Here is a 15815-nt window from a genome sequence, read left to right as displayed (position 1 = left end):
CACATATATGGTAGCATAGGAATGAGGCCAACAACAGGAAATGTAAATTATTCATGTTCTCTGGACTCAGGACACGATGAACAGCTAAAGACAGCTGCAAGGAGACAGCCTTTCCCCCTGACTCTTGCAGTGATTCTAACACAGCAGAGGGAGAATGTTCTAGACACCAATCCAGTTAATTAGGAGTCCAGAGGAGAGAAGGGGAAAACTTCTTCCAGCTATTTTAGACAAATACTAACCACTTTCTTTGTATGACATTATTTAGGTCCTCTATAATCTTAATAGATAACTAATGCTTTTTTAAATTAAGAAAGTTATAGCCAGATTGGTTCAACCGATTAACCATTACTTTACTAAGAACTCAAGGCTGGTATTTCCATAATTACACTGTTTCTCTTGTCAGATTAATTTTCTAATGTAAGATATAGATTCAGCAATTTTTATATTTCTATAAGACAATCAAATTCAAATTTGTAATAAGCAACAAATTTGAGTGACAATAACAGATTCTGAGTCTTAAGTTCTGTCAGCTATTCAATTAAAAAAATCTCTTCATATAAATATGAGACTTAAAACATTAACATCATCTTATTGGAAAACTCTATTGACAATTGAATTAAACCATTCTGTCTCCTCAAATAATGCCATGAAGGTACATACCCTTGGTAGGAGACAGTCAGTCCGGCCACACTAGAATTTTCACATCCCAGTGCAAACAGAGAGAGGAAGAGGAGGTAGCCAAAGACAGATGATCCCAAGTAGAGTTTTGTAGCTTCACAAATACCCAGCCTGAATTTTTTCATAACTATTCCCCCAGAGAATATTCCAAGGGCCACTGCAGGAATGTTGATGAGCCCTGCAGAATAAGAAAAACAACATGAGATCTCTGAGCATCACACATGTGGCCATAGTGATTGCTGAAACACATCAATGGTTCTGGCGTATTGAACTGTGTTGCTCTTTTAATCTATGAAAATATTCAGTCGCTATTTTTGGTCCACATTTACCAAGGGTCTGTGAAGAGCATCAAGGTCATGGGTTGACCATAGCACAAGTCTAGTCTCACGTTCTCCATGACACAATGAGCAACACAAGGACAACTCTACCAAGGCCGAGTGAGTCACTGGATGATGAAGGTGCCACTCAATCACATGGCAGCTGGGTGGAGATTAATGTTCTTCAATGCTGCCCATAGAATGATACTCATGGGGAATGAAGGAAATGAGTCTGTTTGTTTGTTTCATGTTTTACTTTTCATTTTCTGGCTCAAACAAAATCTGACTTTGTTGACCCAGCTCCTCAGTCTCTTGCTTGGCTGGTCTCCTTACAGCTACAATGGTGCATGTTACTGTTTGCACATCATGTTCTAGGTGCTCAGTGAAGCATTTGATATGCTACTTATCACATTGAGCCTTCATCACAATCTTAAGGGTAGGCATATCATTGTCCTCTATTTAGAGAGCAATGTCCTTGTGATTTTGGTTAGTGATGAGTAAGCCTTAATTCAAATGTAGGGAAGCTCATGTCAAGTCCCCTGCCTTCCACCACTAGGTTCTATTAGTTACATCTTTTTAAGGTAATTAAGGGTTGGAATCTGAGACACAGAGTTAGGCAACCTTACTAGTCATCAAGTAAACATGATTTAAAAAATGGAGAGGATATAGCTGTCTCATGTGAGACTATGCCGGGACCTAGCAAACACAGAAGTGGATGCTCACAGTCAGCTATTGGATGGATCACAGGGCTCCCAATGGAGGAGCTAGAGAAAGTACCCAAGGAGCTAAAGGGATCTGCAACTCTATAGGTGGAACAACATTATGAACTAACCAGTACCCCGGAGCTCTGGACTCTAGCTGCATTTGTATCAAAAGATGGCCTAGTCAGCCATCACTGGAAAGAGAGGCCCATTGGACACACAAACTTTATATGCCCAGTACAGGGGAATGCCAGGGCCAAAAAAAAATGGGAATGGGTGGGTAGGGAAGTGGGGAGGAGGGTATGGGGGACTTTTGGGATAGCATTGGAAATGTAATTGAGGAAAATACGTAATAAAAAATATTTTTAAAAATGCAGAGGAAATAGTCGCACCAGGTGATAAAAAGTACACACTCTGAGACACAGGTGACTGGATTTAGGTAACATCACTTCAGCCACTTAACAGCTGTACAACTGCAAGGAATTTTCTAAATGCCCCCAAACCTGCTTAATTTCTTATAATAACCGCCCACGTCTGCCTGAGTATTCCTTATTTAAATACTTACAACTATTGTTGTTTTGAATTTTGAAAAATTTTAGAGAATACATACATAACATATGGTCCCAGAGATGTGACCCATGTCTTGACAAAAATTTAATTTTATGGATCATATACATAAAATAATAACAGAGTCTGCAGGTAATTTTATACAATGTCTTCAGTGTGTCTTTATTCTAAATGAGTGCAATCACTCAAGGCCAGGTGTGGACTTTCCCACTTGTGGTCTCATATTGTCATTTTCCAATATTTTTGATTTGAGATGTTGTGCCTGAAATGGTGTTGAGGTGGTGGAATGATGCTATTCATGATTGACTCTTAGCACAAAATCTAACACAAAAGCATTCAATTCATTTCTATTGAATTGGCAAAGATGAAAATAATGTAGGGTGTGTGTATCCTCTGTATGAGAGAAAGACCAGGCCTGGGATAAAAGCTTGAGATCCAACCATGCAGGAGGCAGATTCAGGGAGGTTATGAGGCCTGAGGAGGCTGTAAAGACATTGAAGGACAATCTGAGCAGTTTAGTGAAATGCTGGAGGTATCGGAGCTGCTGCTCACTGGTAGAATTCTTGGTGGGCATGTGCAAGTGCCTGTATTCAACTCCTACACATCATAAAAACAAATACAAGTGAAGGAAGATATCATTCCTACTCTATACTTTCTTTCATTTTATAATTTATATACTTGATCTTTTAAGTAATCTGCATAGAATTAAAGGAGGCATCTTTCTTCCCTACTCTTATTTCACCTTCTGTTTGTAAAATGTATCCACCAGCTATCAATAGACAAGGGCACTGAGTCTATCTTTTTTTATTTGACTATAGGTTGTAAGTCTTAATATTAAAGCTGACATATTAGGAACCAGCCTAATCTGGCTAAGGACATAGACTCAGACTATGATAGATACTGGCTCACATTCACAGGGCATGACCTCAAATTTAACAAAATGGAATAGAGGAGGCACTACTTTTGTTCTCCAGCTAAGCAGGGATGTGTGGGGTGTAACAAGTGAAAGAGAGAAGCATCCTGGGGTTTTGAAGGGAGAACCATCAGCTCAAAGACACATGGTTGCCATTTTATAAGCAAAGACACATGGTTGCCATTTTATAAACAAAGAACAGATGCTAGGAAGAATGTAACAGATCTGGCTACTTGTAACCCAAATTCATTCATGAACAGGATCTAATTTTTAAAAAATTCTAAGTGTGGAGATAAAGTGCGCTCTCTCTCTCTCTCTCTCTCTCTCTCTCTCTCTCTCTCTCTCTCTCTCTCCCTCTCTCTCTCTCTCTCTCTCTCTCTCTCTCTCTCCTCTCTCTCTCCACTAGGTGCAGGCTGTGAGAGTTTAAAGCTTTATTTCAGTTCCACTTCTCTCTATGTTTTGTGCTTACACTTGAAGCTCTCAGCTCCCTGCTCCTGTCACCTCCATACCTGCCACTTGATCTCATGGCTCTGCTCAGCCATTATAGACTCATTCCTCTGGGATGGTAAATCAAACTAAGCTCTCTCTTCGCTAAGTTACCTATGATCATGCTGTTTTATAATAATAACAGGAAAAATATGCAATACAGCCCCCATTTTTATTCACGCACATACAGTAAATACATAAAACATTGTGCATTGAGAGTGTTAAGAACTTCCCAGTTATCAGTTCTCTGGTCATGACAAGATTCTGCACTCATGAACTCAAAGCTGCCACCCCTGCCTACATAAGAGAATAGCCAAAATGCCAGTATCAAAGACTCAGGAGACCCACCTCTAATAGAGGAGCTATTGACTATTGATGGCTTCTAGGCAAGAGACAGTCAGTCGCCTTTAAGAGTGTGGCTGCTTGTTGGTCAACCATGTTTCAGTGTATGGTCCCTTACCCATGATCATATGGGCAGCACATATTGGACCCAGTAGGGGTATATATAAATACACACATACACACTACCCATCTATATCCATATATGATGATCATATATATCATTCTATATCTTTTTATATCACATATATATGATATCTATATATATGATATATATAGGGGGAGGGAGTAGGGATGGAAAGTACGTCTAGGGTAAGTTACAGGCAAGAGTGCAGGTGTCTATGATTGAAACATACAAACATACTATATGCATATATTAAAGAACAGTGCAGGCCTCTGTGAACACCATAGCCAGCAAAGCAGCAACTGGGGAAGGAAGGAGGTCATTCAGTTCAACAACTCAGTGACTGATGTTCATTCACATTGATAGGTCTGATCCCAAGTAGTTCATTTTAGGCATATGTAAGCACAGCACAGTTTGGTGAAATTTTTTTTCTAGTGATAATTAATTCAATCCCATATGCACAACAAAGCTTAAGCTGTAACTACATCAAAAATCTTTGTAAGGTATACGTGACATCGTCCATAACAATGTGTTCTATAGATTAACTGAGGAAATTAAGTGCATGGTAAGAACGCAGCGAGGATCTGGTGAAGTCTCAGCCACACAGATATCACAAAGGTCTCCAGGATACTAACCACTTCCTAGCCTTCTGGGCAGAAAACAAGTTTTACTTTTCCCTTTGAGAAGACAACCCTGTGTGTTTAGTATTTCCAGCACCTCTTCTGCTTATATGTGTGCACAAGAACCTCTGTGCCTCCCACAAATTTTTATTTGTTTTGAAAATATCCCAGGGATCGTCCTTTGGTCTCATACCTGCTGCAACTACAGATGCCTCTACCCACTGAGCCATTTCTTCAGCTCTAGTTTTCTATTATGAAAATCTCCCTCTAAGTAATGTTCTTAATTGTCCTTTATTAAAAACAGATTTCCATTGGAAATTAAAAAAAAAAAACATCATTCATGACTCCAGTATGGAAGAGATCAAGTGCCCGAATGCAGTGTTATATGGGATTGAATAATGAAGAACACCCAGGTCTTCAAAGACATGAGCCTTCATGCAAATTCATGGGAAGAGATTCAGGCTCTTTGCTTTATTCTGATTGAACCTTGTCTTTCATATTATATAAAAACTTGATTACAAATGGATTGTTCCAATAACTGAAAACTGAAAGAATTAAATTTTATCATTAGAAATATTAGAAAAACATTTCAGTGATTTGGGGGCTTAATATAGTTTTCCAAACGGAATCAAAATGACACAAGAAAGAAAAAGACTGAAAAATTGGCTTGCTTAAAAACATGATCATAAGCGTTATCAAAATCAAAAGGCTTTGTTGACAAATCAATGGGGAGGAGCTGGGGTTGTAGAGGGAAGGAAAACTGCATTCAGTTATCTTGTACGAGAAAATCATCTGGGTTTAATAAAAAGGAAAAGTTAAAAGACAAGGTGAAGTGTATGAGAAATGATTGCAATATTCATTGAAGAACTCGTGTCAAAAAAAATTGCAGTATCCAGAAATTACCAATGAGAGACTGATAAGCAAAATAAATACATAATGTGGGAAGATGACTTGTACAGAGTTAGCAGAGGAGACAATTGAAGGGACCAGTGAACCTGTGCAGGCAGATACAGCATAAATGGTCACAGCTGAATGACACGCCACTACTGTGAAAAGTCACAATGACAAAGGTTGACAGCATCAAGGTCTGGCAAAAAAAAAATGTTGTGGGGAGACTAGCAGGCACTAGCACTTCCAGCGGCTGTTCAAATGTCCTCAGCAAGTTTTTTTCTCAGCAATACCTACTGCATCTATCACAGACTGCACTCTATGCACCAGCCAAAGAAAATGAACACACCCAGAGACGTAGTATGGCTGTGAAGTCTATTGTAGCCCCACAAAATAAATCAATCCAAAAGGCTATCAACAACAAAGTGGTTAAATAACTCATGGTACATTGGTATCATAGACTATATGCCATAGTAATGAAGTATTACTACCGTGGATATTCAGAATTGTGAATGAATGTGAACACCAACTGTTCAACTTACAGGGGGCTCAAGAATAGGCAAGACTAGATTATGAAGATTTGCTCTACAACTATTCTAGCCATGAGGGAAAGTATGTGCTGGTAATAATCTTGTTAGGTAATATGAAGCTATAGATGATGGCTACTTCATAGCACACACATACACATGTGCAGAAATATAGGCATGACGTGTCCAGTTAAACCACACAGGGGACATCTGCAGGCTTAACTGTTGATTGTAAATTATGCCTTGACATATAAAACTACATATAAAGTAAAAGAGAGTATCTCAAACTCCATACCTTATTGGGTCTTCTTTAACTCAATGTACGTACAGATAGACAGAGATGGAGTGCTGAGAGAAAATTCTAAAATATTTCTTTTGCTCACCCAGGAAATAATACAATTGAGTTGTGTTGAGTCGATTGATATTGAAAGTGTAACAGGTTCAGTGATCCAATCTTAGTAATTCTAGAATGTCAGAGAATAGACCACACATGGTAGTCACTTTCACATCCTCTGAGTGCCCATTATTCAGAACTTGTCAAAAATTGCATCTTCCGAGAGATAAACTCAGCTTCTTTTCTCCTCTCTTCAGAGACAGCTATATACAATAATCTTTAAAATATTGCATGAAGATGGGCTGTAGAGATGGTTCAGAAGTCGATATTTGGTTCCCAGTACACACAATGGATGGCCCACAACCACCTGTAGCTTCAGGTCCAGGAGATTTTTTTTTTAATTTTTATTTCATGTGCATTGATAGTTTGTTTGCATGTGTTTCTGTGTAAGGGTGTCAGGTTCCCTAGAACTGGAGTTACAACACTTGGGATCTCTCATGTAGGTGCTGAGAGGCTAGTGTTCTTAACCACTGGGACATCTCCAGCCCTCCAGGAGATTTGACAGCCTCTTCTGACCCTCATCGGCACCTGTGCTTATGCACACACTCATGCACCCACACCCACACACCCCTATGACACATCTATACCCATGCACAATGATAACAATAAAATAAAGCCTTTAACTTTTTCTATGAAGAAATCAATTATTTTTAGAGTCTCATAACTTAATGGAATATGTCCCAAGAAGCAGGATACATTTACTACCTCAAAATGGTGACTTTAAAGGATACATTTATGGAGAGGAGGGGACAATCCAGGTTTTAATCTCTAATTTTATACACGGTTATAGCCCGCTATTTAAATATTGCTCTCTTTTCTTTTACTTCTTTACTTTTGTTTTGGTCCTTGAATGGTGTTCTTGTTATTGGTTACATAAATATACTATAAGCACAACTACTTTAAACAATCTATCTGAGTAAGAACTAAGCTTTGTTTGAGTAAGCACAGTCATGCTGTCTAAACATCTGCTGCATGCAACTCCAGACACCATAATGCAACTTTTCCAATGTAAGGTTTCAATAAAGTTTAAAACATGCATACTCAACATAAGCAATCATCTAAAAAGAATTTAGGCTAGATTCACTTATTTTTACTTATTTAAGAACTGTGGAAAATTGTCTTAAAGCTATACAGTCACAGCTATAAACAATTCTTATTGCAAAGTTGTAATACATACCCACCATGTATATATTCATGCTACTAGATATATTTTTTTTTACAAAAAGTTACTATTTGACTTCATCTAAAATACCTGAAAATACTTTAGGTTAAAAATTGGAGCAATATAATGTTACTGAGAATGTGCTAGATTCATCAAATCAGTTTCCATGGGAACACATGACAGAAAGGTGGACATACCAATGACAAAGTTGGCTTTGGAAGAAGACTGCCCATACTGCTGCTCAATGTATTTTGGTTTATATGTGACCATGCCAAATAGAGAATTGAACTGAACGGTGCTTGCACACAAGTATAAGATGTATACTGGATTTCTAAAAAGAGTCTTCAATGATGGAAGAAAATCTGTAAGACAAAAACAATATAGAGTCCTTGGAGATAAGGTCTCAGGTGGTATATATTGCAGTCTGCAGAGCTGCAGTCTGCCTGGGCTTGAATCTAGGCATGCACACTCCTACAGGAAGACTATAGAGGCCACGCAGGTGAGTCAGGGATCTATCCCACCAGCTGATGTGCCAGTGACATGAGACCAGCATATTTCTTCTCATTCTCCTGCTTGGGACTCTAAGATGGATCTCATGAACAATCTGTAATCTCTTTCTCCAAACACAGCTCACAGATATCTCTTTGCATGACTGCATCTTGATCTTAAAAGGACATCCCTCCTCTCCGCCCCACAACCCCACCCCCATGACTCACGCAATTAACCTCAACAGTTGAAGGCTGCTGATAAACATAAATACAGGATTGTTTAAAAAGGAAGAGATGAGGTCAATTTCTCAGCCACTGACTTTCCTGAGGGGAACTCCTGAGAACATGGCTGGCCTTTGCCTGGATCCCACTTACACCCTTGCCAGGACACATATTTTTATATATTGTTCAAACAGGTGGGTCTCGTGTGAAAGGCTCTCGGACAAGAAGTTGTAGCCTCTTCGGTTCTGCCCACCCAGGCTTACGCTGAACAACTGCTGTGGACAAAAGCAATCCTGACTGAGGAGGTTGAGCTAATCCAACACCCACCTGCATAACCTTCTCAATAACGAAGATTTCTTCTCTCCATTTCTGCTTCCTATGCGATTTCTTAAGCTTTCTTTCAGACAGGGAGGGGATACAAGTGCTGTGGCCCATACACCTCCTCTAGCCTCACTAGGAAGATGTACGGTAGCCCATGATCAAAGAGAATCTGACTTACCTTTTGCCATTTCCATGATTTTCATTTTATCGTCTCCAGGGGCCATTTGGTAGTGAATAGGGTCATCTATGAACTTGGATTTCTCAGATGTGGAGCCAGAGTTCTCTCTACTTTGGGATCTTGGTAGAGTCTTGGGTAAGCACCAGAAAGGAACAGCTGCAAGGAGACTTAGGAATCCAGCTATTAGGTAACCAAGCCACCAGGCCCCGACCCACTGAGGATCCTTTGGGGTGATTGTTATATGGTCTGAAAAAGAGAGGTTGGTTAACCTTCAAGGTTAGGGTGTTGAAATGAGTTACTGAAGAAAACAAATTCTAGCAACAATTCTACCACATCATAGAAACTACAGGAGGGCTTAAGATCAGATTGCCTAGACCCTTTATAAATGCCAGATGGGCCTGGGTGCTAGCCTTTACTCCAACCTCCAATGGTAGAGACAGGAGAGCCACAGAGCTAGCTGGATAGTTACACTAGCTATATCGATGATCTCTGAGTTTGATTGAAAGGCCCTGCCTCAATGAATAAGGGAGAAAAAAAAGTTTAGGGTGATTCCCAGGATCAACTCCAGGTCTTTACATGTACGCACAACCATGAGCATGCACTCCCACACATATTCCTTGCCCAAACACAAGGAAACACACACACATGTATATACCTATGTGCTCACAAACATACATATCTATGTGTTCACATGTTCACACACACATATGAACATACCTATGTGTTCACATACACACATACCTATGTGCTCACATTTTCACACACACACACACACATGCACATACCTATGTGTTCACATGTTCACACACATGAACATACCTATGTGTTCACATGTTCAAACACATGCACATACCTATGTGTTCACATGTTCACACACACATGAACATACCTATGTGTTCACATGTTCACAAACACACATGAAATAGAAAACATCTAATAATCATACTTGGCACTCAGCATTGCCCCTTACCCCTGATCTCTAGAAAAGGTGTTTATGGGGGACTTCAGTTTCACTGTTTGAATCATGATCTAAAAAGTCAGAGACTGAAGGCTGTAAGAGGCCCATGCCTTTACACCATGCTCTGCGGAAGTGCCTAAAACTCCGGGGAGAGTCGGGAGAGTAAAACACCCTAGATCCCTCTGCCCCTTCAGAAGCAACATATCTGATTCACATTGAATGTCTAAGATCCATCTGTCCTCAAGGAAAGATGGTTACCAGTCCCCAAGATAATTGCCTAGTTGGGGAAAGGAGAGCAGAAAAGAGAGGCTGGGACTAGAAGAAAGAGAATTTTGGTCGCGGTGACGTTCACTCCTATGTTTGCTTTGTCAGTTGATGTCTCTATCATAAATGTTGACACATCTGAGACCGGCAAGAGGTGCCAGGAGCCACAGTTTTGATTCTGAACTGGGCTGGATACATTTGAATTGGCAGCTATGGGAGAAGAGGCTCTGCCTTAATAAACAGCCCACAGGTTACCCTTTTCTAACCACTAACCTGTCCATCCGTGTGCACCGATCAACGCTTGCATCTTCAGTATCAAAGTGTATTCCATGGATTATTTTTACTTAATAAAGAAAGAGTACCACCTTGACATTATATTAAAAGCAAAATCTGGGGGCTGGAGAAGTGGTTTAGTGGTTAAGAGTACTTGCTCTTCTTGTCGAGCTAGGGTTATATTACCAAACACCCACACAGAGGCTCGTAATTGTCTGTAACTCCAGTTTCAGGGATCTGACACCATCTCCTGACCTCTTCCACAAGCACTCACTTACTGCACATGCATGCAAATATTCATATGCATACATTTTTTAATTAAAAAAGATAAAATGTAGTATCTTTCAAAGTCCCATTTAAAATTATAGTAGTTGAAATTTATGAGTAAATACAAAGTGAATCCAGCCAGTAAGGTGGCTCTGTGTGTAAAGGCACCTGTAGCAAGCCTGGACACCCAAGTTCCATTCAGGACGCACAAGGTGAAAGGAGAGAATTGATTTCTACAGGTTGTCCTCTGGTCTTCACAAATGAATTATGGCATGTGCACACACAGAGAGAAGTGTAAATAAAGAAATATAAACAAATAATCTACTTACCTAGATTCACAAAGCCAATATCAACATACAGTTTTGCGCATAATGAGCCCAAAAGGAAGCCAAAAATGGGTCCTATAATTGCCACTGTCTGCACACACCCTGTACAAAAATAAAACCAAGCCAATCCAAAATAAAACATTAAAAGTGGGGATAAGAGGAAAAAGGAGAATAGCTGTCATTTAGCTCTGCTTTGATAAACTGATAAAATGCAAAGTAGGAAATATGAGAAGCCACTGGTATTTGGTTTACTTCAGCATTTCTTTTGTGAGCGTTTCCTCAGTTAATTTTTTTTATTCTTTTTAAAAATTAGATATTTTCTTTATTTACATTTTAAATGTTATCCCCTTACCTAGTTTCCCATTCTGAAAATCCCCTATCCCCTCCCCCCTCCCCCTGCTCTCCAACCCATCCTCTCCCATTTCCTGGCCCTGGCATTCTCCTACACTGGGGCATAGAACCTTCACAGGACCTAGGGGCTCTCCTCCCATTGATGACCGACTAGGCCATCCTCTGCTACATATGCAGCTGGAGTCACGAGTCCCTCCATATGTTTTCTTTGATTGGTGGTTTAGTCTCAAGGAACTCTGGGGTTACTGGTTAGTTCATGCTGTTGTTCCTCCTATGGGGCTGCAAACCCCTTCAGCTCCCTGGGTACTTTCTCTAGCTCCTTCATTGGGGACCCTGTGCTCTGTCCAATGGATGGCTGTGAGCATCCACTTCTGTATTTGCCAGGCACTGGCAGAGCCTCTCAGGAGACAGCTATATAAGGCTCCTCTCAGCAAGCTCTTATTGGAAACTGTCATAGTGTCTGGGTTTGGTGGTTATTTATGGGATGGGTCCCCAAGTGGGGCAGTCTCTGGTTGGTTGTTCCCTTCAGTCTCTGCTCTGAACTTTGTTAAATTTTTCAATTGCACTGGCTCAGGAAATACATCGTTCTCTTTTTGGGGAGAAAACTAGTACATTTAACATATTAATCAGTTCACAGAAATAACGCCAAGACTCTGACAAAGCTAATTTGCAAACATGAATCAAACTTCAGTTGCAACTGGTATGGCTGTGCACAGGTTGGGCAAGCACTTGAGGGCTGGAGGACAGAGCTCGGGGCCACATGAGACAAAACCAAACAGGTCAGAACTATGCTGGTTTTGTAATCTTTCAACCATGTTTTATCATCAGTGATGAAGCATACAGTAGTTCTGTTTGGGTTTTCCCACCTCAGTAAGAAAGCTTGCTCACTCACGCGGAGCTGGGGAGGAAGCCCTGTGGGCAGAGTGCCGACTCCGGAAGGAGCTAGCAAAGAGGGTAGACTTTGGAACAAGTTAAGTTTATCTAGAAAGCTCATCACAGGTCAGAGGCAGCCTGAATAAATGGCAGGAGCAGGTTATCCAGAGGGCAGTGTCACTAGTAAGCAGAAAGGCTGTCCTGCTCAGCTAAGTGTCGCACATCTGCCATTCATTTCACGGCAGAACTCAAACAAGTATATTCCTTGGAGATGACATGAGCTGGAGGCATGAAGAGACATCGTTCCCTGGCCTCTTTTGGGACAGAGGCGAGTATACGATTGTGTGTAGTCCCCGAAGACCACCAGAGGAAGGTAAATCCTTCCCAGTCCCCAGAATAATTGCAGTTTTCCCTATGTAGTTCTTTTTTAGGTTCTGAGTTATGCATGGTATAGCCTTCATTAGAGACAGAGTCTGTGGCTAAGTTAAGCCTCTTTGAGCATGTGCAGGGCTTTGGGGGTTTCTGTGGTGTGTAGCCAGAAACAGTAGTCCTTAGTGTAACCGCTCCTCCAGTCTTACCCTTTGTCCTTTAAAGCTACACCTTCAAAAGATCAGAATTCCAAGAATCAAAATTGATGTATTAAATAGAGGACACACTGTAGTCATCCCTGCCGCCGTGATTTCTAGCTGAATTCCAGGGCATGAGGGACACCAATTAAATAGTGTGTGAATGCATCTGAGCTTACTAGTTCATTCCTACTGTCCATTTTGTGTGAGAGATTTTCCAGTGCTTTCCCTAACCCTTTTATAGTAGAAAGCGGTGACCACGGCTGCTCAAGTGTCCTCTGGGATGGGATTTCCTTGCTCCACTCCTCGCTTATGTTTTCTTTATATTTCTTTTCTATCATTTATACCTGCTTTAAAGATCTCAGAGCCCCTTCCTATCTCAAACAGGAAAAAAAATGAAATAAAAGATCCTTTAGTTAATTAGGGCTTATAGAATGCAAGGCAGTTTCTAGAACTGCAAAAACAACACACAGTCACATACACAAATACACATAGACATACAGAGGCGCATAAGCACACACACACACACACACACACACACATACACACACACTCATTAAAAGCAATCGCTAAACTCTGAAGCCCTGAGGATGCTTTTATAAGGTCCCATGCCATTGAGGTCACAGCTATTTAGTTCCGTGTTCTTTGCTTCACTCAGCAGAGGTTGATTAAAGTGCCTTGACGGCTCCCAGTTAACTGAAGCAAGGGGACTGAGTGCTCAAAACTTCCATGCTGAATTTGGAGTAGATGTGAAGGGCTCGGACCAGGCACCCCAGGTCCTGAGCTGAATGAGGTAAAGGCCTTACCGATGTAGAAAGCAGCATTGTCTTCACTGGCAAAGTCATCCAGATAGGCGATGCCCAGGGGTTGGATAGGCGTCTCCCCTAACCCTCGGAGAAGATTTCCCAGGAAGACATAAACCCACATGGAGGAGCTGGAATCCCCTACACATTCTTGAAAGAAAAGCAAACAAGCTAGCTCACTATCAAAGTTAAATGCTTAATTCTACATTTCTAACTGAATTAGAGAGTGGAATCAGAATTTGCCACAGTGCTAATCTGATAAGCGTTTGAGTGAGCCTGGAATTCGTTTTGATTTGTGACTTCTGTCTCTCTCACAGATATGTCCAGGGGCCTAAGAGGTTCTTGCTTCTTGCTATGTCTTTAACTTATTCTCTCTCTTCATCTCATTTTGTACCTACACAGAGATATTTGTCCTTTTATACCACAGTGGTTTTCAGCTTGCTATCCAAAGCAAAAAAAAAAAAAAAAAAAAGACATGATCAAACAAATGCCTATCCACCTCTAATTTTTCAAACCCAAGTATCTGCCATTGTTGCCCAAGTTCTACTTGAAGTTCCAGTATTTATGTGGGCGATAATTGCCTACAATTATATTTGGTAGCAATCAACAATGTTTAGAATTCTGGGAATAAGTCGTATAAAAATTATACATCTTATATTCTTTAGCAGTCCATCTCTTACCAAAACAAGGTTTGACAATACTTTTAGAGTTGAATCTATTTAGAGCTGACTGTTTAAGGATACATTAATAAATGCCATGCTCTAATCTGACTGTAAGTGGCAGGGTAGTTACATCAGTCATGCAAATGAAAGACCACTTCCCAGAGTCTATCTAGGCACTGTAATAAAGTTTAAGATGCTGACAGCCTTCTGTAACCACCACATCTAAATGCTCTCTCCCAGGCGCATGCTGGGCTAAGTGGTTCTCAGGTATTTTTAACTGGAGGTTTCTTGGCAACATTGGGAGGTGGAAGTTATTTTTAGCATGGTGTGAAGAGGATAAAGAGAAAATTAAATTTAACCCTGGGAAAAATCACATTTCTTTTTTTTCTAATCCTTTAGATTGGTGTTTCTATTTATGAAATTCATTTTCTTTTCACTCCAAGGCCCACCTTACTCAGAATCACTGGTAGATGTTGCCAGTCACCAGTAAGGACTTGGTAGTCTTTTCCATATTTGATCACCAGAATATCCTCGTGTGTGTGTGTGTGTGTGTGTGTGTCTGTGTGTGTGTGTGTGTGTGTGTGTGTGTGTGTGTGTGTGTGTGTGTGTGTGATCATAGCACACTGCTTTATCCCTCTGGAGCTGTTTAGTTGTTTGTGAGTTCATACAGTGTGGACAAGTACACAGGCCTATCCCTGTATGCACTCAGATGCCAGAGCACATTGGGACCTTTCTCCTGGTGGGTACGTTGATACATTTCTCTAGGTGACTCTGGCTTGTCAGATATTCAACTTGCTAAATAGCCCCAGATAGCCTTGGAGTCACAGCCTTTCTTCCTCAGCCTCAGCCCCAGCCTGCGGAGTGCTGGAATTATAGGCATTTGTTTACATATGTGTTTACATATGTGTGTTTACATATGTGTGTGGTGTTTTGCCTGTGAAAATACAAGGCTGTGTTCACAGGCTGGCTGGCCAGTGAGCTCTGGTGATGTGCTCTAACTGTACTGTGCTATAAACTGGGGTATCCCTGCCCCATTGCCTCAAGACAAAAAAAAATCTCCCGTTGAACAGAAAGCTCATTGTTACAGCTAGGCTTGTTGGCTAGTGAATTTTAGGGACCCTCTCGCCTCTGTCTCCCAGTGTTGGATCTATAGGCATGTTCAGACACACCTAGATTTTTTAAGTAGGTGCTGGCACTTTGAACTCAGGTCTTAATGCTTGCAAAATAAGCATCCTTCCCCACTGAGCCATCTTCCCACTGTAGTTGTAGTAGTTTGGGGCACTTAAATACTTCAAATATTAATGTTTTTTCATGAAAAAACTAATATGCATACTAAAGCATATATAACAGCTAAAACTATTCATTCACACAAGTCAGTGTTTAAAAATCATCTTACCGTGACTTATTTTGTTCTGTGATTTCCCCAGGATTGAGCTTGGTGATGGACTGCTGGACTCCAGGTAGCACGGAGAGATGCTGGGAGTAACATTGGAGGACGGGGAATACCTCTCATATTTCTCATAGCTGTACCTGCATATAAAGAGCAC

The 15815-nt window shown here is 40.7% G+C and overlaps 1 protein-coding gene across 3 annotated transcripts in view; it reads right to left on the bottom strand.

Annotated features, from left to right (window-relative positions):
- Slco1c1 (solute carrier organic anion transporter family, member 1c1) overlaps nucleotides 1-15815 on the bottom strand; it is a 45824-nt gene that overhangs the window by 14330 nt on the left and 15679 nt on the right. For all 3 annotated transcript variants that reach the window (NR_149743.1, NM_021471.3, NM_001177772.2), the window contains exons 5-10: nucleotides 15665-15798; nucleotides 13610-13756; nucleotides 11017-11115; nucleotides 8926-9171; nucleotides 7914-8078; nucleotides 661-856 (exon numbers count right to left, since the gene is read on the bottom strand). Coding sequence is in view for 2 of the 3 variants with exons in the window: in NM_021471.3 (NP_067446.1) it covers nucleotides 661-856; nucleotides 7914-8078; nucleotides 8926-9171; nucleotides 11017-11115; nucleotides 13610-13756; nucleotides 15665-15798 (987 nt within the window). In the remaining variant the exon portion in view is untranslated. The remainder of the gene's footprint in view (nucleotides 1-660; nucleotides 857-7913; nucleotides 8079-8925; nucleotides 9172-11016; nucleotides 11116-13609; nucleotides 13757-15664; nucleotides 15799-15815) is intronic.

Source organism: Mus musculus, chromosome 6, assembly GCF_000001635.26.
Source record: "Mus musculus strain C57BL/6J chromosome 6, GRCm38.p6 C57BL/6J".
In the NCBI taxonomy this organism is placed as follows: Eukaryota; Metazoa; Chordata; class Mammalia; order Rodentia; family Muridae; genus Mus; species Mus musculus.
Note: the sequence above shows the minus strand (reverse complement) of the source record. Positions and strands in the feature narration are given on the sequence as shown.